Source organism: Pecten maximus, chromosome 5 (assembly GCF_902652985.1).
Source record: "Pecten maximus chromosome 5, xPecMax1.1, whole genome shotgun sequence".
Taxonomy (NCBI): Eukaryota; Metazoa; Mollusca; class Bivalvia; order Pectinida; family Pectinidae; genus Pecten; species Pecten maximus.
In genome coordinates, this window is record NC_047019.1 from 16,735,224 (window position 1) to 16,758,569 (window position 23,346).

At 34.6% G+C, this 23,346-nt stretch overlaps 1 protein-coding gene across 1 annotated transcript in view; it reads right to left on the reverse strand.

Moving 5' to 3' along the window:
- The window catches only part of LOC117327333 (potassium voltage-gated channel subfamily KQT member 1-like), a 52,937-nt gene that overhangs the window by 4,176 nt on the left and 25,415 nt on the right, over window positions 1-23,346 (reverse strand). The window contains exons 4-11 of the mRNA XM_033884262.1: window positions 13,056-13,146; window positions 12,208-12,334; window positions 11,107-11,185; window positions 4,623-4,719; window positions 3,117-3,245; window positions 2,470-2,580; window positions 2,094-2,189; window positions 988-1,210 (exon numbers count right to left, since the gene is read on the reverse strand). Coding sequence (XP_033740153.1) covers window positions 988-1,210; window positions 2,094-2,189; window positions 2,470-2,580; window positions 3,117-3,245; window positions 4,623-4,719; window positions 11,107-11,185; window positions 12,208-12,334; window positions 13,056-13,146 — 953 coding nt within the window. The remainder of the gene's footprint in view (window positions 1-987; window positions 1,211-2,093; window positions 2,190-2,469; window positions 2,581-3,116; window positions 3,246-4,622; window positions 4,720-11,106; window positions 11,186-12,207; window positions 12,335-13,055; window positions 13,147-23,346) is intronic.

Below are 23,346 nucleotides of genomic sequence, written 5' to 3' on the forward strand. Positions count from 1 at the left end.
CTCAATCATATCAACCAACCACTTACCTGTATCATACCCACTAATTACAGAACTCAATTATATCAACCAATCATTGACCTGTATTATACCCACCAATTACAGAACTTCATTATATCAACCAATCACAGACCTGTATTATACCAACCAATTACAGAACTCCATCATATCAACCAATCACTGACCTGTATTATACCCACCAATTACAGAACTCCATCATATCAACCAATCACTGATCGGTATCATACTCACCAATTACAGAACTCCATTGTATCAACCAATCATTGACCTGTATCATACCCACAAATTACAGAACTCAATTATATCAACCAATCAATGACCTGTGTTATACCCACCAATTATAGAACTCCATTACTCAATCTACCAATCTCAAACATCTATATGTACCACACCAATCAGACCAATCAAAAAAACTAAATTAAAACACAAAAACACGAACAACATATTCGGCAATATGATGTGGAATTTTCATTAATAACATTAAATGAATATGTGCCAGAATCTATATAACATGACAATGTGAGCATCCTTTAATGATTCAAATGAAAAGAACAAGCTAGGCAATATTTATACTACTTAATCAAGAAAAATAAATTTTGCTTTAGATCTACACATGTATCAAAATGGGAAAAAAATTGTGTATTTCATTTCCTTTGAGAAAGGAATACTTTAAAAGCATTGTGTGTAGATGTATATTGAGAGATTGTTTCCCTTTTCACATTATAGGCATTGAAAACGACCGTGGCTCTGTATCCAGGAAAACAGGAGGCCCAATGTTGCTTCAATACAGAAGAATATAGGCACATAATTCAAGATGGACAGATAAATATGTTTTAAAGGAAATGAACAAATATTATAAAATACAAAAGAATTTTGCCTCAAGCAAGACTTCATCCACAGGTATATGAAAGGCCATTTCCACATTCTAGTAAGGAAGAGTACCATTGGCAATGTGTGCCGGAGTTTTACCAATTTTGTCTTCCTGGTAGAAACTGGTGAGGCTCTCCCTGTGGATGTGATTACCAATGGAAATGGAGTCCATGCGCGATGACCGTCGCTTGCGTAATGTGAGGCTGGCACGTCTGGCCATGCGGGCTAGCATAGTCTCCTCATTGGACGAGTCATGGATATGAATTTTCCAGGTTGCTTCAGAGTTTGATGTTGGGTCCGCAGCATAGCATCTCCAAACACACTGTTTGACAAAGCACAATGTAAAAATTGAAGTCGAGAAGAAAATTTATGTCGGACAAATTTACAAAAACAAAAACCAAAAAAAAGAGGGTTGAACATACACACTTGCATTTGCCTATCAAAGGAACCATATGTGTTGTTACCTAAAATGCAATAACCAAAACATTTTGAAAGTGGTCATGCAAGTGTGACCTTAATCCCTTGACTGATTACAAGCAAATCTACTTGGATATAGAACTTGATGCTTATCCTGATACATTAGTGTAAAAGTTAACGAAATCTGTTGTGTTAATTGGTCCCACAGCATGAGTGACCGAGATACCATGTAAATGAGCCTTATATTTCAAAAGTGATCAAGAGTGACCGTTTGCCCTTGACCATCAAATTCTGATCAGATGTAAATTTTGATGCGATATATATGATACAGTGGTGTATGAACAAAACCTTTTGTGGTATTGTAATGACATATCTTAAATGACGATATAGATGTTGACAAAACTAACAACATCATATGACATTAAAATTATATAAAAAATATGTGACCTTTTGCTACAAGTGACCACCAAAATCCAATGGGAAGTGTAGAACTTGCTGTTATGATACTATGTAGGTTTTGTTTCAATTTTTTTTTATTTCAAATGTAGTAAACAGGGATTTTTCTTTAAGGATGTGGCAACTAACTTCTAAAATGTGATGTAATCATACTACATTGTAAATATATGAACATTACTTTTTTTGGAGGGGGTTCGAGCTTGGGGGGATTTTCATAAGACATCTTGTAGATAAGCTTCATTCTACAAACAGACAAACCGACACAAAGCCAAGACAAAGCTCAATGTATCATTATGTAGCCCCTCCCATTGCAATAAATAGGAGACACTTACCTGTATAAGTGTTGCTGCTGCTGGGATCTGTCGGTTGAAATGTTTCTGTCGTTGTTTCTGTTGTACCTTCAGGGCAAACCCTGATCCCAAAATACCCTACAAATATCAAACCTGATCTTCACCACCAAGATCCCAAAATAACAAATAATATCATGCAATGACCAACTAAAAAGTTCCATTCGAATATTTTCTTTATCTTGAAAAATTCATATAAAATAATATGTAAGTAATTTCAAGGGAATTTTTTATACTCTACTTATGTATGATCCTCTAAAAACATGTTAAAAATATCTCTCATACAAAATGTCGCCATACAAGAAATGATAAGACAATTTTAAGTTATATCCATAATATCTGGTATAATCAATATACTTACAGCAGGGAGAGCAAAGAAGGATATAGCGAAAACAGCAAAACAGGAAGCAACAATTTTACCCATCCACGTCTGTGGTACCTTGTCACCATAACCTATAGTCATCACAGTTATCTGAAAGGGAAGACCAACTATACAACACTCCTGTTTTAGTATAATTTTACATTCAAATACAATCCTAGGTGTTATATATACTTTTCACTAGCATTATATTGTAAATAAAAAACCACACCCCATATATGATGTAATGGTGTGTGGGTATATGTAGATTTTGACAATATGCGTACATGTATACACATATTGCTGGATTAATGAACTAACAAATTTTACTTCATGGTATATCAAAAAGTCTAACTATTTAGTGTACAGTTCCACCAAGGAGGTTGTGTAATTATCTACCAAATCTACCATTCATACATATCTAAGACTGGCCACCAGCTTAAAAATTGTCAAGAATTGCACAGCTAGATTCTAATACTAGATTATCTCCCCCTAGTTAGTCAGACATATCCCAGAGACCAAAATATAAATCCCAATTTTATTTACAATTTTGATATTCTAGTGACAAAGGGCCAGTTTTCATATCTACCAAATGGGCAAATTTTTGAAACATCCACAAATAAGGGAACCTGCATACAAAATATACTTACAACACCCCACCAAAGAGCATCTGCATAGCTGGAAAAGTCATCTCGGCTTTCATCTCTTTCCGCGAGATATACAAAGTAGGAGGAAAATATAAGGCCCAGAAATCCAATGTACAATGTTGTAATTAACTCCTGGGGAAAATAAAAACATCAAATATTAATTAATATGCAGGATGACGTGGTTGTTAACCTCAACATGCTTAATTTGACATTTTTCCAACATAGATAGGTACACATTTTCCTTTTTTCGTAGAATGCATTATATAAATATTAATACCTGATGTGATAAATGCAAATTTTAAGTGCAGCTTCAGGAATTTTGAAAATGTTAAACTTATAAGTAAGATTATTACTTTAGCAAGGTAACTTTTTAATTGTGTTCATACAACACTCTGAGGATTTCCAAACAACCTCGGATAATTTGTTCCAAAATTTAGACCTCAAATACCTCAACAATTTAGATGTCACCTCTTCACCAAGATGTACAATAGTTTGAATATGTTAATAAGTGATATTTAACTGCCCTACAAGTACAAAATAAGAGGCTCCTGAAAATGGAGGTTAAATTCAAACCCCCCTAAAATGATACCATCTCTCACAGGATTCACCAACCCAGACCCTGGTTTCATCAATATTTCTTAGCTTACAGAATTGAAGGAAATTCCTTGAATTAAAATTTTCCATATGGAAGCATTACAGAACTTAAGAGAAAATCTTAGTTCGGGAACCATCCTTAATTTCTGTAATGCTTTCCTAGGGAAATTAGTTAATTTAAGGACTTTCCTTAAATTTCAAATATTCAAATTTAAATGTTATAAAGTTTCAGAATTTCCTTAAGTTAAGTGATATTCATAACACTGGCCTCAGGCATCGTGATCAATTTAACTTTCTTTATGTAATTTTTTTCATGAAGTTTAAGATCATTTCTTTAATAAAGAATATGTATACAAAATAGAATTGTATGCTTTTTCAACATTATCAAGACAGTCTGTGATAAGACAGTTTGAAGAGGCTTGCCTGCAGAGAGATCAGAAAAATTGGCTAATAGAAAAAGATTTTTTACACATGACAGATTGTTGGAATTGTTGAGTTTTTCATTTTATTTTCCTTATAAAACGCTGAAAAGTGATATTAAAACCTCATTTTTTAAATATAATTTATTTAATCGCAACTATATGACAGACACTAACAATCTGTGATAAGACAGTTTAAACTTACCTGTCGGTGTAAATATAGGACAGACCCTAACAATCTGTGATATGACAGTTAAACTTACCTGTCGGTGTAAATATATGACAGACCCTAACAATCTGTGATAAGACAGTTAAACTTACCTGTCGGTGTAAATATATGACAGACCCTAACAATCTGTGATAAGACAGTTAAACTTACCTGTCGGTGTAAATATATGACAGACCCTAACAATCTGTGATATGACAGTTAAACTTACCTGTCGGTGTAAATATATGACAGACCCTAACAATCTGTGTTAAGACAGTTTAAACTTACCTGTCGGTGTAAATATATGACAGACCCTAACAGTCTCCACGTGCCACCTTGTCTATCTACATGTAACATTCGTAAAATCTGTAAAAACCGCACCCCCCTGAAAAAAACAATTTTTTGTTTATTATATTCAAATGCACTTCACATACCTTACACTCAGCTTGATAATGAAATATTTTGAAGAAAAAAACAAAATAATGCACGTAACAGTTTATTTGTATATATTATAGAAGGATGATGATTTTGAACCATGTTTTATTGAGTTTTGGTAATTGTTCCAATGTTGGAGATTCTAATGCTACAATATGTCTCATTAAGCTGACGATTCCCACAACAAGAACCTCAGGCCGCAGTCCTATAACACATTAATGATTATTAATCAAAATCTGCTTTGGTGACATTTTTATTAGTGTTTGAACAATGCTTGTTTCTAATCTAACAGTCAAATAACCTGCAGATATACAACATATGTTCCTTCAGAAGTCCATGAGAAATAGCAGTAATTAAGAAACTATATAAGCAGGTATATTTAAGCATTGAACGGCTTTCAGTTGGCATTCATAGTCAATATGAATGCCAACTCGACAGAGGCAAATTCCATAGCGCGCTTCATGTTGAATTTGCCTCTGTCCAGTTGGCATTCATATTGACTATGAATGCCAACTGAAAGCCGTTCAATGCTTATATTTACCATCTGCGATTTTTTATTTGTCATGCAATTTATTTTTGAAATTTTCAGTTGGCAGTTCATAAGCTGGTGAACTCGCAACTGAATTGGTAGGGTTATATAGTGGCAGTGCCATACAATGGTAAATATATTATAATGAAAATTGAAAATGGCAGCTGATGACTATCTTGAAAATCTTATTCAGTCCAAAATGTAGTATGTTAAACATACATATATGTCCATCATGGTCCAGTTGTTCAAAAGGTAATTACTTACATCCCTTTATCATTTGACAAATGAAAATGTCCTTTTCCCTTTCCTTCAAAACCTTTGTAGGAGTATTCCTTAAACTTAGGCAGAGATTCACCAGTGTTAGAGTTTCATAAAATTTTGTAAAGCTAGTTTCACCATCAAATTATTTTATCAGAGTTTTGAAATTTTGGTTTAACTGTGATTATAGGCTGATCACTGTTTGAACAACTGGGCCCAGGTTTCAACAAAAACAAACTAGTTCTTGAAATCATCGAAAGGTTTACAGAACATATGGATTGACATCGATGATAATGTTATTATCTGATAAGCTGGAAAAAAAAGTTGCACTTGACAGATTGACGTGTGTTATACCTTAACAAATTCTTTTAGCTTTTATTTGTGTATATCTAACAATAACTGAACATATTGATAATCAAACATTGAAAGACAGCAATTGTCAGACAAGATGATGCAGTATTCATGAGTCTTAAGATCTACACAAAAAGCCAAGAGACCTTGAGATTTTTCTTGGGAATGGGAAAAGGTAGATTTCTAAAGAGCTATAATTCATTCCGTCTCCAAACCTTTCACTGAATGAGCTGCATCAAAGATATCTAAATTCAAGAAAAAAAACCTTGTTATCGGCAGTCGTGTATTCTTTTAGACAAACAGCTCTCGTCTGGTTTGCTATGACAAAGAACGGCGCCGATTTAAAGTACACTCAGCTTGACAGTCAGAAAAGACGTCATTAATTCCAGTGGGAGGTCACATTTGATCAAGACAGAATTCCACTTGTGTCTATTCTTGGCAATGTATATGACAACCCATGTTTTATGCCTACTGCGCCTTGTCATTACTACAAGCACCAGATTGATGACTGTCATTCCATGATTGTGTTGTAAAATTCCATGGTTTTTATATATCCTTATTGATGTAATTTGAAGACTGACGCCACATACAATATCACCTAACACTCAAAACTGGAATTATTCTGTCAACAATCTTTTTTTCTCCAAAAATCAATATGCTAGCCTATTTCTAAACTGACAGTTAAAATGTTACGTCTTTCTTCCGAATCCTAACAAAGATTACATTAATCATTGTAAAATCCCTTCAATTTCATCAAGCAAGATTTGTATGGCTGCGCAACTCATTGCCATGGAGGAAATATCTAATTGAAGTTAGGTGAGCTTAAAAACCAAGAGATCCCAGAGGGATCTTAGGTGCCCAATGGTAGGTACCCACCATTGAATGTTCTATATTGGTTATATGTCTGACTGATCTTTTCTCTAAATTTTCCATCTTTCTTCCTTTTCTCTTAATTATCTGATGACAGTGACAAGTGAAACCTACATGTAAAGTTTGAGTAACATCCCTCCAGCTATTTTCAAGAAATAGTGGTAACAAACTTCAATTCTTAAAATTTTTCTGATGATGGTGGGTGAAATATTGTGTACTGTAGGAATATCAATTTTATCATTCACTTATTTTAGCTCATTATTTAGTTTCAATAGGTTAATATGATGATGATGCATTCACAATCTGTTCTTTCCAAAATTATATACATAAATTCACCTGGTGAACCACTGATAATGAGCAAAATCATATTTCAACACAGTACTTTTAATGAGAAAGACCCCAGTACATTTTCGTAGATCCTTCCGGTATATTCTCTTCAATAAGAATTAAGTAAGTTATGCATACAGCTATAGACCATAGATGATTGTAGTCCTAAGAGAGTTAGCCTTGGCAGAGGCTTTTAACAGCTACAGAATTACATAAGACAGACATTAAATCAGTGAGTTTCCGATCAGCTACACATGTCTAAATGCACCTCCCTGATGACCCCCACTTATTTTAGAAAAGAAATGAAAACACATTTTCTTTTCTTAACCTGAAATTTGCTTATGGCCAATTTCATAAACGTTTAGTCTACCCCAAAGAATATTTCATCGCAATTGACCACCTGATTCCAGTGGTATTTCCACTGGAATTTCCAGTGATACTCATTGACTATTTCCACTGGAAAAATAAATTGAATGAAATTTTCTGTGGGGTACCTAGCTACTTTACATCAGTGATCACCCCAAAACACATGCAAAACATATATACCAACAGAAATGGTCAAAGTTCACAAAACAAGGCTGGGGACATTAACTCTATATTTGGATAGATGATGAGTCAATTGTTTCTGTATAAATCATTCAAAAACATTGGGAGCGGCAGTCTGAAGAAAAAACTAAGGTCTCCTGGGTGTAATATAGTCTCCAATAAGGAATAATGAACCATTGTGGACCACTTTTACAAATCTAAATGAAATTTGGTCTCAATTTAAACACAGTGATGGCTTTTTTATACTGTTGATGCCAAAAAATCCTACGTGTTGTGTAACATATGATCATTTTGGGTTCATTAGCTTGCTGCGCAATGGTTTCAGTTTGTCCTAGTAAATGGAGATTCGTATCTAGTCAAGTGAAGGACTTCTTTGATGTAAAGCTAATAAAGAAAGATGATGTAAATCCACTACCAGCAATTTTTCAATATACCAGCACTCTAGCTTCAGGAGCATGCTAGGCTTCTTGTTTTCTGTCATAGTTATCACAGAACATACCTTAACTGTTGTAGTTGATTAATGTCTATGAATAGCCCCATGTCATTCTTCCTTGCAATGTTTTAAATATATGTCCTTTAAAAAAAGCCTTACACACCCATGAACCAAAATAGCTACCATATTTATCCTCAAATACTTTTAAGCATCCTCTCCAAGTCTAAGAATTTAGAATTAAGTTTGGGGAGGGCTTATTTGTAGACCAGTTTTATAGCTTACTACTTTAACATCGATGATTCTGCAAGGTGAAAAGAAGACTAGTCTACTTGTTGCCTGTGAGGGGCTCATTTAGGGATAAATACAGTACTTAATCCTAAACCCAGTTTAATTAAGACTTTGACATCAAGCTTGCAAAATATTTCATGTTTCCTTAGGTTAATTACTGACATTAATAAAAACTATTATTTCCATTGTGGTTTACACAAAACCTTGTATGACATTAATTGTCACTGCTAGTTAAAGGCTTCTTTCAGTTTTATTTTATTTTAGGCTTCCAAGTAGAATGTAATTTGTATCTAATCTTATTTAAATCCTTGAAAAGTGGAATTGTGTTACAAACAAATGGACTGTTAAAATTACCCATCGACAGACACCAACAGTAAGACAGAGCTACACAGTGAAATGGGGAAATAAATAGGATTAAGTGTTACTCCGATCAGTACCGACATCTCACCATGCCATAAGTTGATCCCCAAGGTCAAGGACACAGAAGGAAATTCTAGGATGACAAGCCTCACACAGTCTTGTGCAACGCACATGCTGTGAGATGTCCCGAGAAAGATTCATCCCAAAGTCCCAATTTCACTTTTGCTCTAGGCTTAATACAAATTGGTACGATTTTATATCAGTATATAAAGTTCACATGAAATATTGATATTCTAAATATTACAGATATAGAATTTAATGGATTCCTTAGTGGATACACTGTATTTTGACATTAATTTTAATTTTTCTGCTTTTTTCAAGACCTTGCTTTTATTCAGATTAATGATGACAGGAAAGTATTTTTTATCAGAACCACATTTTGCACACACATATTTTACAGGCTTGCAGGTGTGTTGATTTCCAAATTAACTACACAAAGTGCATTTAGAAAATCACTAGTAACGTCTGGTTTCCAACCTTAAAAAAACTAGAGGGAATGGCAGAGGGCCTATAGTTATCATGCCTTCCGAGTCAAAGAAATAGGCAGAAAATGTAGTTTACACTGAAGTTCATAAAATGTAGAGGCAAATGAATCTGTCTATCACACGTAACCAATTAAGTAGCTCAATTGGTTACAGGATATGTCAAAGTTCATATATTGTAAATCACTTACATTTCGTGTGGGATTTATTAATATTTGAGGAGAGTCAATTATTAATTCAAATCCTTCACGTTTATTCGTACGAAAATAATGCCTTGAGATGGTGACCAAGCTATTGGTAACCGATATAGGAAACTTGCGGGGGTCCATGGATCTATTATTTTTATTAGCTCATCATTCGCGAATTAAAAGTCATTTCCAAATCAGTGTTTGCGAATATGTCTGAAGAGGTAAGTCAGGTTCTGGTGAGGGTCTACAAATAGCAATTCATTAAATTAAGATTTAAGCTTTTCAAACCTTTTTTTTTTTTACAAGTGGAACATAAGAGAAGTTATCAATTTTAGTCTAATAATTTCAACGATACAGAAACCAAACATCATGACCTATGATGTTATCATGTATTTTAATACTGACCCATCAAAAGAGTGCTATCAATTTGCTGCATTAAAATAACTCTGCAACAGCTTTTTCTGATACGATGCAAAGTAATTGAATAAAGGTAAAATGAAAGGTGGCTGCTTTTGCAGCAACTGAGCTGCAGAGAGACCTATATGTACACTCTTAATACAACATGCTAACGGGAGAAAATGCTAGAGTTGCATTTAACAGCCTATTCACAATGATGTAATCACATCCCTTGTCACATTTAAAATGTGTTCACTAGAATCACTTTTTTGTAGGAGATTTAACATCCTCACAACACTCTGGGCCATTAGAGGATTAAGGAATGTGTTTACTGCACAGAAAGTAAAGTACAGCAATTGTATTTATTAAACACAACTTTTAAATGATTAAAAATGCATTACTGAAATCCATTATTTCCAATTTGTGACACAGATATGTCATTAGCAATAATTCTCATTGGTGTTTCATTTCAAAGTTGTTCATCCTACTGTGAAATTCAGATGTAAAGAAAATCCCAGTGGAAAATCAATGCCTAGATTACTAGTCACATTCCAATTCTTGTTGTTTTGTTCATTCCCAAGGTATCTTAATGAAAATGTTTAGAATAACAAACTCTGTGGAGAAACAAATGTTAAACCGCATGTTAAGTTGAAATCATTCCATCTACATTGTAAATCCCGACAACATGTCCATGTAAATACATGGAGACACAACAGACTACTGAACCATAGACTTGTATGTTGACGTACGACGAATGTAGCGGCTCCCTCTGCTGTCGGGGTAAATACCATGTTTACATTACCTGATGTTGTCTGTCTACCGAGAGATTACTCCTCAACATCTGTTAGATTCCGAGGATTATACATGAGTATGTTAGGGTTTTGTCAAAATAAAGCAATGGTGTTTCAACTGTTTGGAGAAAGTTGGAAAAGTCTTCATCTGATATTATTTGAGTGGTAATCTTATTTTAAAGATTTCCACACTGTAAATATTCACTAAATACATGTAATCAGAATGCGCTAATAAAAGTTTAATTTTATTTTGTGATGCATACAATTTATCAACCTGCCAAATTTATGTTAAACTAAAATTTCATTGTGTTATTAAAAAATGTTGAAACAATATCATTCTGACAATCATTTATACTATTCTGGAATGACCCTTGAGACACAATATTGTACATGTATATGTATATATCTTATATTCAATTTTACATACAATTAATATTGACTACAGTCCAACAACTTACCGTATAGCTGAGGTAGCAAAAACTTGTCCCTCGGAACCCACACTAAACACGCCTATTGAAGCTACTACCACTATAAGATCTGAAATTAAAAACAAAATGGAAAAGTACAGCCAGGATGTATACACAACATAATGTTAGTAAAACAAGCATACTGCATGGGTTTGCTAAAGCAATAAATGTCCCCCACCAGCCCTCTGCTTAAAATAGTAACAGTGACCTTGACCTTGACCCAAAATGCCTAACCCTGACCTTGTCTGAGATATTATTGCCCTTTATCATCATGTGAAGTTTGATCAAAATTGCTCAAGGAAGATAGACAGTTACTACCAAACTTTGATTCTTGAAACACAATGTGCATGGTCTTCTCTTGGCCAGGCTGCTTAATAACCTGTCACAAAATGTAACATGTAGCAAACCATTGGAAACTAACTTATGGCATTTACGAAAGAATCCCTGGAGCACTTTCTGAGAAATATCACAAACAAGAATTGTTTGAGACCACCAGACAACCAACCAGGCACGATGGACAAAAGTGTTTTGAACAGACGACCATCATCAGATGGTTGAGCTTAGGAACAGGGCTTAAGCAACCATTCTAAAATAGTAATTGACTTCATGGGAAAACCTTAATTGTGAAGCACATCTGGCAAGATTTGAACATTTCTTCTAATTATGACCTTATAAGGTATATGTACTACTGATTACAATGTATATGCAATTCAACTATAGGGAAGTCTGTGAGATGAGATTTTTTTCCCTGGAGAGCAACTTTTTTGGATATGCTTATGATTAACATACAAAATTATAGTCTTGAGGAATATCCTGTTCCCAGTTTCCTCCAACCTCTTTAGCTGTCATGTGGTTGAAGTTTTTGGCCAACATTGGCCACTAACTTGTAGATTTAGGACCAATTAAAAGACATTAGTAGTGAAGAAATTTAACCTTGGTCTTTTGTTCAGAGTGTTTTCTATCTGATAACAGACTAAATTACATGGTAGAAGAACTGATCAAATCAATATACATTAATCAGCTAGTGCATTGTAGGGTAGCTAGCATAAACCTGATCTCTCAGAAAGGTATCAATGTCTTAGTTGAACCTACCTATTATAGATATAGGTTTCCTGGCAAACTTAATTCTACCCTTTAATCCCATGTATTTACTACGACATCCAGCTGACCAAAGCCGCACAGCATATTCTACACCAAAGAAACTAACCAAAACAATTTCCTGAAAAAAAAGAAAAGAAGAACAATTTTACAATCAAAGTCAACAACATGAATTTGTATATCATCATGAATTTTTATATACTGAAGCATCAATTAATGATTCATAAGATTACTGAATAAGCTTCAGAATTCTCTTCATTTATGTTGCTTTATTCCATGGAATTCAATGGGCCTTGGGGATCAGATTGTGCAAGTTTCAAGCTTCAGAAAAGAATACCTGTAGATCTAGAACTCTTGATACACTTAAAGGCAACATATTTTAAGCTGCTCTATATGCCAGAACAATTGGATTTTTTATATTAACAATAGAAGAGTTTTTATTCATTGTTTTTCTTCTAAATCTTCCTCTTTAAAAAAAGAGACACTTAGGATAAACAAATTATGTCTTCCTTACCTTAAGGTTGGCAAATATGTACATTAAGACAATTATATTCAGCTACAAGTGTCGACAAAATTTAATTTTATTAATATATTCATAATTTATTTAATGCAAGAACAGATCTAAATCTGATAATTGAATAATAGAATCCTGAATCATTTACAGCAGAAAAAAGTTATGGCCAAATTTCTTTTTTTTTTTAGTAATTAAACAAAAGACTAATTGAGTTACAAGACAACTTATTTGTGTTTATTAATTGGGTATTGTACATTAATCTATATAGTTATACATTTTCTCTGAGTGTGATTATCTCCCTTTGCAACATTAGAAACAGTATACTCACCATATAGTAAAGTGTTTCCATAGCAAAGCCAGAGTACTGATCAATAGTGGATAAGACACTGAAGATAAGGCAGATGAGGACCATCATGAACCTGTAACATATATTTGTACACACCATTATAATTAGGCATAATTGGTTAAATGAGCAATAATTTCTAATAATTTCTCTTCAGCTCATTTGGTAAATCATTATAAGCAAGAGCTAGGTCTCTGGTTCAATTTCTAGCAGGGTTATTTATACAGACTTCTAAATTTTGTACATTTACTACAAAACCAGACTTTTAAACAGGAAATAAAAAATATATATAGGGGGGATGTATTTATAAACTGTTATATATCCTGCATATTAATAAAGTTTCAGAATGTTCTATGTTTAATATATACATGTACTGCAAAAGATTCTTCCTCCATAATATTGTTGCAAAAAGATTGATATGGAAATATATAAATTATATTTTAAGCAATGTAATTAAGGATTAATCAATATTTACCTTGAATTTGGGTATATTTCAAGTTGATCTTCAAAATAATGTTTATGTATAAGGGTACCTATTATTTGAAATGTATTATTTGAAGCGATTTCGTTCCTGTATGTTAAAGCCATGTACATGTACTGAAATACTATGGCCTATGTAAGGTTTTACGACCCGAGAGTATTGATAGCATCTTTACTGTAGTGGATCACAGCCTTCAGCAGCCATTAAAACACTGTTTGTTTTGGAGCAATGATTTAATGTGTACAATACTGATCTTATCTGTCTGCCACAGGATATGGCTATATGGTCATAATTACACAAAGATAAGCTATCCATAATCATCATCATCATCATCATCACCACCACCACCACCACCATCATCATCCATCATCCATCATCATCATCACCACCACCACCCACCACCACCACCATCATCATCCATCATCATCATCATCACCACCATCATCATCCATCACCAACACCACCACCATCATCATCCATCATCATCATCACCACCACCACCCACCACCACCACCATCATCATCCATCATCATCACCACCACCACCACCACCACAACCACCACCACCATCATCATCCATCATCATCACCACCACCACCACCACCACCACCATCATCATCATCCATCACACCACCACCACCACCACCATCACACACCACCACCACCACCACCACCACCACCACACACCATCAACATCACCACAACAAACAACCACAAACACACCACCACCACACACCACCACACTACACCACCACACACCACCAACCACCACATCTCATCCAACCATCCACCACCAACCACACACCACCACACCACCACAACACACCACCACCACAACACCACCAACCACAAACAAACCATCACAATACACCACCACCACACCACCACCACATCACATCATCCATCCCACACACCACCACCACCACACACACACCACCACCACCACCAACACATCAATCATCCCCACCCCACCACCACCACACATCACACCCACCACCACCACCACCACATCACCCACATCATCATCCACCACCACCACACCACCACCACCACACCACATCACATCACATCACCCTCACTCACCTATCCACCACCACCACCATCATCATCATCCATCCCCACCACGACCACCACCACCATCACCACCACCACCACCACCCACCATCATCATCACCACCATCACCATCACCACCACCACCATCATCACCACCACCACCACCATCACCACCACCACCACCATCATCATCATCCATCCCCACCACCACCACCACCATCACCACCACCATCCCCACCACCACCACCACCATCACCACCACCACCACCACCACCATCATCACCACCACCACCACCATCACCACCACCACCATCATCATCATCATCAACAATAAGCTAACACATACATGCCATGTTAAATATCACACAGAATAATTCCTGATTTGTGGAGTCATACTAATAATATTAGGTTTTGCATGGCTATATGCTAGTCTGCTAGATGAACATGACATCTGTAACAAATTAACAGGACTGACACTTTGTTAGTTTAAGGGGATATACTGCATTCCTTTGACCTTCCTTTGTAAGGGAGACAACTTTTACATAATCACAGATATTATGTAAGATTTAAACTATAACAAAAGATCATATAAAAAAGTGTCAAGGAAATAATTAACTCTTAACAATAATAAGTATAATCAGTGAGGTTAATTACATCTTTGTGATGTGCTATACTATCTACATGTATGTAAAATATATATTTCTATAATATAAATCATGTTTTCAAGTTCTTTCTATTGAACATTAGGTAAATCAATTCAATAGCTTCAGTGACATTTCATATAAGATCAATATTAATCACCTTTTGAAAAGGTCCATGTGGTAGGTGTATAATGTCATTCCAGGAATTGAAGTGCCTGAGTGAAATGTCATTCAGATTGAACAGAGTTCTATAACATGATTTATAACCTTTCTTAATTAAATTTTGAAATTCAAGATGTACAGACTGCAGAAACTGATTTTAAAAATCATATATAACACTTCCCAATCACAAAAATCCTAGCTAGATAAAATAGGATTGAGATGTTTCCAGGATGACTTGTGATTGACAAGACAGAATGATCAATGAGGTGTCAATCAATTAGGTCCTCCTTAAGCATATATGATATATGTATGTGACAAAATGACTGACAGAGGAGGGGCCAATTACCTCCCCCATAGTGATTGTTCAACTATTATTGGCTTTAGAAATTAATCTGCAGTAAGAATCGATCTGTAGGATTCTGAATGCACTCAGTCACCTTATCATATGACTTCTATAAATCTAATTGTCCTGTTCATCAGAGACGGTCAACACAAGTCAACAGATGGTTGAAAGATGGATTCCACCTTACCATAAGGTACATCTGATATGAAATACCATATTTAAAAGCCATATTTAAAGCTGGGGAAATTAATATAAAATCATTTTAAGTTTATCGATAATGTTTGACACTTGAGCAGGATATCCATAATATTAAAAGGACACAGTGTGTGTGCTGCCACCCTAGAGGCAAGGCTAGCCTTGAATGGACTGTACTTAAGTTACGCTACAGGCGCTCTCTATACTTAAATGCCACTTGTTGAAGTCAATAGTAACAGATGAGGAGACACTGGCCCTAAACAATATCCTAATCATGATTCATGACAATCAATATCTTATCTTACTGAACAGCTACATGCTTTAACAGTTCCTGGTGGGTTCAACTGCTGTCCAAATGCCAGAGAAAAAGTAGGGCCTACTGGCATGGGGGTGTCCATGTGGAACTAGCTCATCCAAATGGAACTGTCCTTTCGAATGTGTCCGTAATGAACTGGCTGTCCAATGTGTCCATAATGAACTGGCTGTCCAAGGTGTCAATGAGGAACTGTTGAGTCCAGCTTAAATTAGTTCCCACATATAACTGTGGAATAGGTTAATTAGATATATGGAACACTGAATTCAAGGACCAAACTGGAAAAAAAACTCATATGTCCATTTATAAATGTCCTGTCTTGACTGTATCAATGTGTGGTGTCATAGACATCTAAAGGTTTCTTGTCTGAGGGTTGTAGTGCAACTGTGCTGCATAATGGGAGTGTTTAGTTCAGGTTTTTGAGCGTCAGGCCAGAGCTGTCCAGCAGATGCCTTGTGATATTTGAGCTTATGCATGTATAGGTAAATTAAACAATTAGCCATCCAACGATACTGTATATAATCTTGGTATATGGTGATATGATTAGGATCCAGTACAAAATAAGCTCCTCAATAACTCACATCAAAATTACACCATACTACTGACACATTTTTCTTTCACAAAAAGCAAACAAGAAAAAAACTATTTCAGACATATTGAGCAAAAAATAAATATAAAGTGAATGGAGGCTCACACAGATAACCCATTCATCTAAAAGGAGCTATCCTAAAATGACCTAAGATGTTTAAAGGGTGTTAAACAAAACTAAACTGAACCAAACCCTAAAAAGAAACCAATTTTTAAACATCTGTCCAGGAGATCCTGAGATATATATCATGTACACACCAGCTTTTGAATTTGAAAGTGCAAGCTTGGTGTGATGTTTTGGCATTAATATCATAAACCTAAGCTGTTCAGTGGTATTGTATTGTTTTACAGCCCCTCAACAATTGAAGATGGTCAGGGCCAACTGTTCTGAGATATTTTATGGTATTGTATTGTTTTTTGGCCAATTGACAATTTGAGTCATTTACGGGTTCAGGGGCCCATGATTTATAGTAATTAAATGACCATATCTTCAAATGTAGGGGAATTGCTAAACTTTCAAATATTATTTTCAGAGCAACTTAAAACTGCTTCATTACTTTATTTTATAAATTACTTAAGATGTGTAGTATAATAATCACAGGAACATCCCCCATTTTCAGTATAATATTTACAATCTCATGTGTAACACCCAATATATTGGTGTACAAAGTATTGATTTTGTATAAATTCTCTAGCTATTTCTAGACAAAATTAGCATGTTGAAATTAACCCATAAATTTCTTTGCAGATGACGGCTTCTAACATTTTGAGACCTTATTTGAGAGTAAAAAGATAAGATATCCAATATTCCATTCATCTCACAAGACACCCTATTTTGAATTTTGTCCATATTACCAATTTGTGGGAGATTTCAAATTGTGCTGTTAGAGTACCACTGACAGATTTAATGCAGCCATTTTTAACATTAAAGATGTTATGTTGTCATCTCCTGTGTGACTTGACTACATAAATTTTAATGTGTTGAATAAAAGATATCAGCGACTGCAGCATAGACTACTCTCACCAGAGAGCTGATGCATCCAGACATGTCCGTTGGAAAGTGTCTATGCTTTATGGGGTTTTTTTTATTCTTAAAAGAAAAAAAAATTTGGTTTCCTGGAGTCTGTTCATGAATATCAGCAAATTATTAAATCAATATTTAATTGATGGTGGAGAATGTAATTACCTCACATTCAGTGTCAAGATTTAAGGATTAATTTCACGTCATGCTCAGAAAACATTTATTTCAGAGGTAATATTATTTTCACACTTTAATTAGAGCTTGAAGAATGTGTGCATTCTTTTAACCTTTTAACAGTTTAAAGTATTTTATTCCCTTAACAAAGTTTGATGAACTGTAACTCTAAGGGTTTTGGAGACTTGGGGTCATTCCCTAATACAATTTAATATCCTCACAAAGGTGGGATATATCATGCATATATTATACACTCTTATTCAGAATTTCTAAAATTTCTTTAGAAGAATATTTATCTTTATCACAAACAGCAATTAAAAGCTGTCCTTGCACGATTTGGATTTCTGTAATGTATCGTTTGTCAAATGAATAGTACTTTGATCATCATTCACTATTCCATAGAGTCATTTTGTTCCAATATTGTACTTTTTACACATAATCACATTGCATGTTTGTGCTGAAGATCAACATTTTTTCCAGGTACCTGTATTATCAATACAAACTGACAAATCTCATCCCAAACATTCTATGCAAAATGGCAAACGTGGTGGATGTCCCAAATTGAAATGATTTGTTGAAATTTGATAAGCAAAAATCTGTGTATTTCTGGAATGATATAATTTTTTACTCAGCATCAAGTTATGTCATTCAGAATACCTCGATCACCATGGCAACAATACACAGGTATTTATGATAAATCAGTCACATTCAATGGCAATGTAAAGGATTTCATATGTCATGTTCACTAATGTCAGATGCCAGTCTTTATTCCATTTGTCTGAATTATGGTAACCTTTATATCCATTTTTCAAAGTCATATATCCGCAAAGCAATTATTCACTGAACCAACTGCATCTAAGCTGAACACATATTGCCCGATAGAAAAATAATGCTGAAACCTTCAGCCATGACTGCTGGTTGGCATGCAAACAGGACATCTATATGCTGTCCATTAGCCTGATTATCATGCCTTGTCTTGAAGAGAAGACATTACTCTTAGATCTCAAATGACATATTATGTCTGAAGACACTTTAACCTTTCAACAGAAAAGATAGCGTGACTCAGATTTTTGCAATCACCACAAATTTTCAATTCCAATATCATCATCCTGCATGTTAATTTCTGCTGGCCTATCTAAACAAAAAAATATGTAAAAGGCTTTAAATTTTATTGCAAACTTCCCTTGAATACTTATTTACATGTCATTTTGGTTTGATGGCATTGTGACCTTAACATTAGTAAGGACATAAAACAAACTCTATTCCTTCCCTCTACTGATTACTACATTTGACTGATTATTTCCCTTTGTGATTACTTCCCTTTACTGATTATATTGCTTTATGATTACTTCCTTTACTAATTAATTTCCTTTTTGATTACTCAACTTTATTATTATTTCCCTTTACTGATTACTTCCCTTTACTGATTACTTCCCTTGACTGATTGCTTCACTTTACTGATTACTTCCCTTGACTGATTATATCCCTTTACTGATTACTTCCCTTTACTGATAAATACTTCCCTTGACTGATTATTTCCCTTTACTGATTACTTCCCTTGACTGATCATTTCTCTTTACTGATTACTTCCCTTGACTGATTATTTCTCTTTTTCATTACTTTCCTTGACTTTTTTTTCTTTTCTGATTACTTCCCTTTACTGATTACTTCCCTTTATAATCATTTCCCTTGATTGATAATTTTCCTTTACCAATTAATTCCCTTGACTGATTTTTTTTCTTTACTGATTATTTCCCTTTTTGACAACTTCATGTTACTGATTACTTTCCTTTGGAAATTATTTTCCTTTACTGATTGTTTTTTTTTTACTCATTACTTAAGAAAAAATTGTTAATAGAAACACTGGTACCTCCTTCACTGGAACAGTCTTTAGTTGATCTGAATAAGGTAGGGAACATCTTTCAAATTAAATTAATGCATTCATACTCTTTCTTAGAAGAAATTGAATGTATTGGTGCACTTAAAGAGTAAATGTGGTGGTTATTTGGTGGAACAATTGATAGCATTTTTTTTCTTCTAATTTTAATAATTAAAAATTGAAAACTTGAAAATTGAAATCAGTAAAAATGGACTTGAAAATAAGACTGGCTAAGGTTAATATATGCTTAGGTTATAAAAAACAGCAAACTGTGATAGCAACAAACTGTGATATCAAAGCCATACAGGATGATCACTCCATCCAACAGGAAATACTGTAATATATGATATAAATACACTGTGTGTAATATCCACCTTAGTATCCCACAAGGGCCGGAAAGCTTTATCAGAGAGGCTTAACACCACCCTGAACAGGGAAGGAAATATGTGACACTTGTCTATTCCCATGGCTCGATGACCATTCCTGTCTCATATCATACGATAACATGTGAAATCAATAGTGTCCACTTATAATTATACAGCTTGGTGACCAGTTCTGTTGTGGTCAAGGGCCTAGTAATGTTAGGTATCAGAGCGGTTACTGCCGTCCACAAATTAAAAGGGAAGCTGGAAATCCTTGCAAGTATAACATGGGTTTTATCTGTTAGATGGCTGAGATGATAATGAGTCGAGTGAAACCTTGTTTAGATTTTATCAATAAAAAGACATTTAACAACAAACTGCACAGAAATGAAATCTATTTAGTGAGCCAGCACTCACATGGCTCATATACATATGTAGATATACTCCATCTTTATCAATAAAAGCAAAGTGAGTGGGAGTTTACACTGAATTAATTCTGTCCAGGGGTGCAGGATATATCTTGTAACCAACTGTTTTTTTCTTTCAAATGTGACCTTTGACCTTTTATGAAATTGATCAAATATCACCAAAATCTATGCAGTGTATAATTTGATTGATGCTGTGTTGGGAAAATGAACTAAACTTGTTCAGGGGTTCATAGGCTATCTTTGCGTGCACACATACGCGTGCACACATACGCGTGCACACATACGCATGCATGTTAGAGAAAAGTGATTACTGTGGGTTGATTAATCAGGGGTGAAAGCGAACATTTGCAAGACGTAAATGTATAGTAGTGATTTTCCTTTGGTTAGGTTAAATAATACAGCAACAGTAAAACAAGAAAAAAAAAAAAACCCAGCTGTATTGGTTGGTTGGAGGAGGGTGGTACCTAAACACCTGGCAATGTTACTGTTACAGGAGAGGAAAATGCAAATGTCTTGTTACTGCAACAGAACACTGACTATAGTTGGTGAGATTAAACCTAGGAGTAAGCGGCCATGAAGTGATAAATCAGTAACTAACTAAAGCCGAGAGAACATGCACTGACATACTTGATGAGACGAAACCTAGCTATAGGTGGAGTCATGTAGTTGATAAACCAGTAACTATAAGTAACTAACGCCAACAAAAAACTTACTACAGTTGGCGAGATAAACCCAAGCAGTATAGGCAGAATCACGTAGGAGGCAAACCAGTAACTATACTACTAGTCCTCAGAACTCTGTCTGTAGTCATTGATAGTCATGTAGGTGGTAAACCTTCTGATTTGACTTGTTGAAACTATGATTTTTGTTTATGCTGATTGCAATAAAGGTATTGAAATTTCAGTGTTTTCCAGCCAATAAAACTAAACTGGGTGGGCAAAATGACCCTATTCCATATGCATTTTTCTCAAAAAAGAAATATATATACAGAGGAGCCCACTTATTTGCATATCGGTTATTTGAATATCCCGCTTATTTGCATTAAATTCTCAGGTCCCGATTTTTTTCTTCTTTATCTTTGTTTTTTAATCCCGTGTATTTGCATAGACTAAAACACTGACTCCCGCTTATATGCATATAAAACTTTCAAAAAAAAGAAATGTCCATCATACAAAAAATCCGTAAAATATAACAGCAAATTTTACAGAAAATAAATAAATCAAAATAGACAGTCAAGTGTCAAAGGTGTACGCCATCATGTTCAAGCTAGAATTCACACACAGTCTGACACTGCATTATATAACTGATCAGAATGAATGTCAAAAAGCAATTATTAGCATGTCATTTTTTAACATAATGTACATGAAAAATATTCCAAATTTTGTCTCTTGGATTTTCCCAAAACACCTTGGGGAAGCACTGTATTTCAGGTACCCAGGGCCATGTACATGACATGGATTTTCACACTAGTCAAACACCATTTAAATTTTGAAAATTCTTATAAATTTTGTTATAAACAAGCATGATGTTTTTACAATTACCAGCCAGTAATTCAAAAATATTGAAGAAAAAAATTGCATTCATCAAATAACCTCTATTTCACAAAATAATGTATCCAACAGTTTGATGATGTGATGAATTTTAATCATAAATATTGTACTCAATGTGCAAAACTTATAAAAACCACCCAGTATGCCTTTTTACTTTAATGAGGCTCAAACAGGCAGGCAAATAATAGTTTGGAAGAGTTTTCCTTCCACGTACCCCTCCCATTAACCCTTGATTAGAAGGTTCAACTATCCCTTCCAACACATCCAAGTTTTCAAAATAGCAGATCAAATAATTGTATGAAGACAAGTCAGGACTGTGCCAACATGAACACCTGATTACACAGTCTGGCAAATTGTTTTCTCATTACTGAAGTTACTTCTGATGTGAACGGATGTCTGTTTGGCTTTCTCTAATACGAAATCACAGAGAAAACATCTTCAACAACAATGCAATCCTCTTGTAAAAATTGTTCTATATATTGTCAAACTGATATATGATGGAATTACCAGATTACTATGGGCCTTTTACATGTTTAATATGATACAGAGTGATTCTGTGTGTTTTCAGCATCTACACTGTAGACTATTTTTGCTAATGCTGCATCATAATTACCTCCTACATACCTTCATATATCAAGGGTTTACAGTATTTACCTTGCACATGATGAATCACAACTATACAATACTATGTTGTCTTGTATATGATCAATCAGGATTAAAAAGACTAGTCGATCCATGGCATCAAAAAGTGGTCCATTGGATATTAATTCACAGAGCTTTCCGGACTGGTGTAAAAAATTTGAATGCTCTGTGAGAACCACAGTTTTAATAGGTGCACAACGATGATTTAAAATCTAACAAATAATTCTGTTCAAAAGAATGACCTTGACTCACATTAAAGTTCACAGAGAGTAAATACATTTGTATGATAGAATGTTTAATAAAAACATCTTCCGAATAATCAAAAGACCAACAGTCATCATATTAACTGTCATTTTAATTGTCAGCCTCCTTTGCCTCTTGCATAGATTGGGGAAATATTTCAAGCATTTCTTTTAAAAGTTAGAAGACATTTGTAACTTTTTC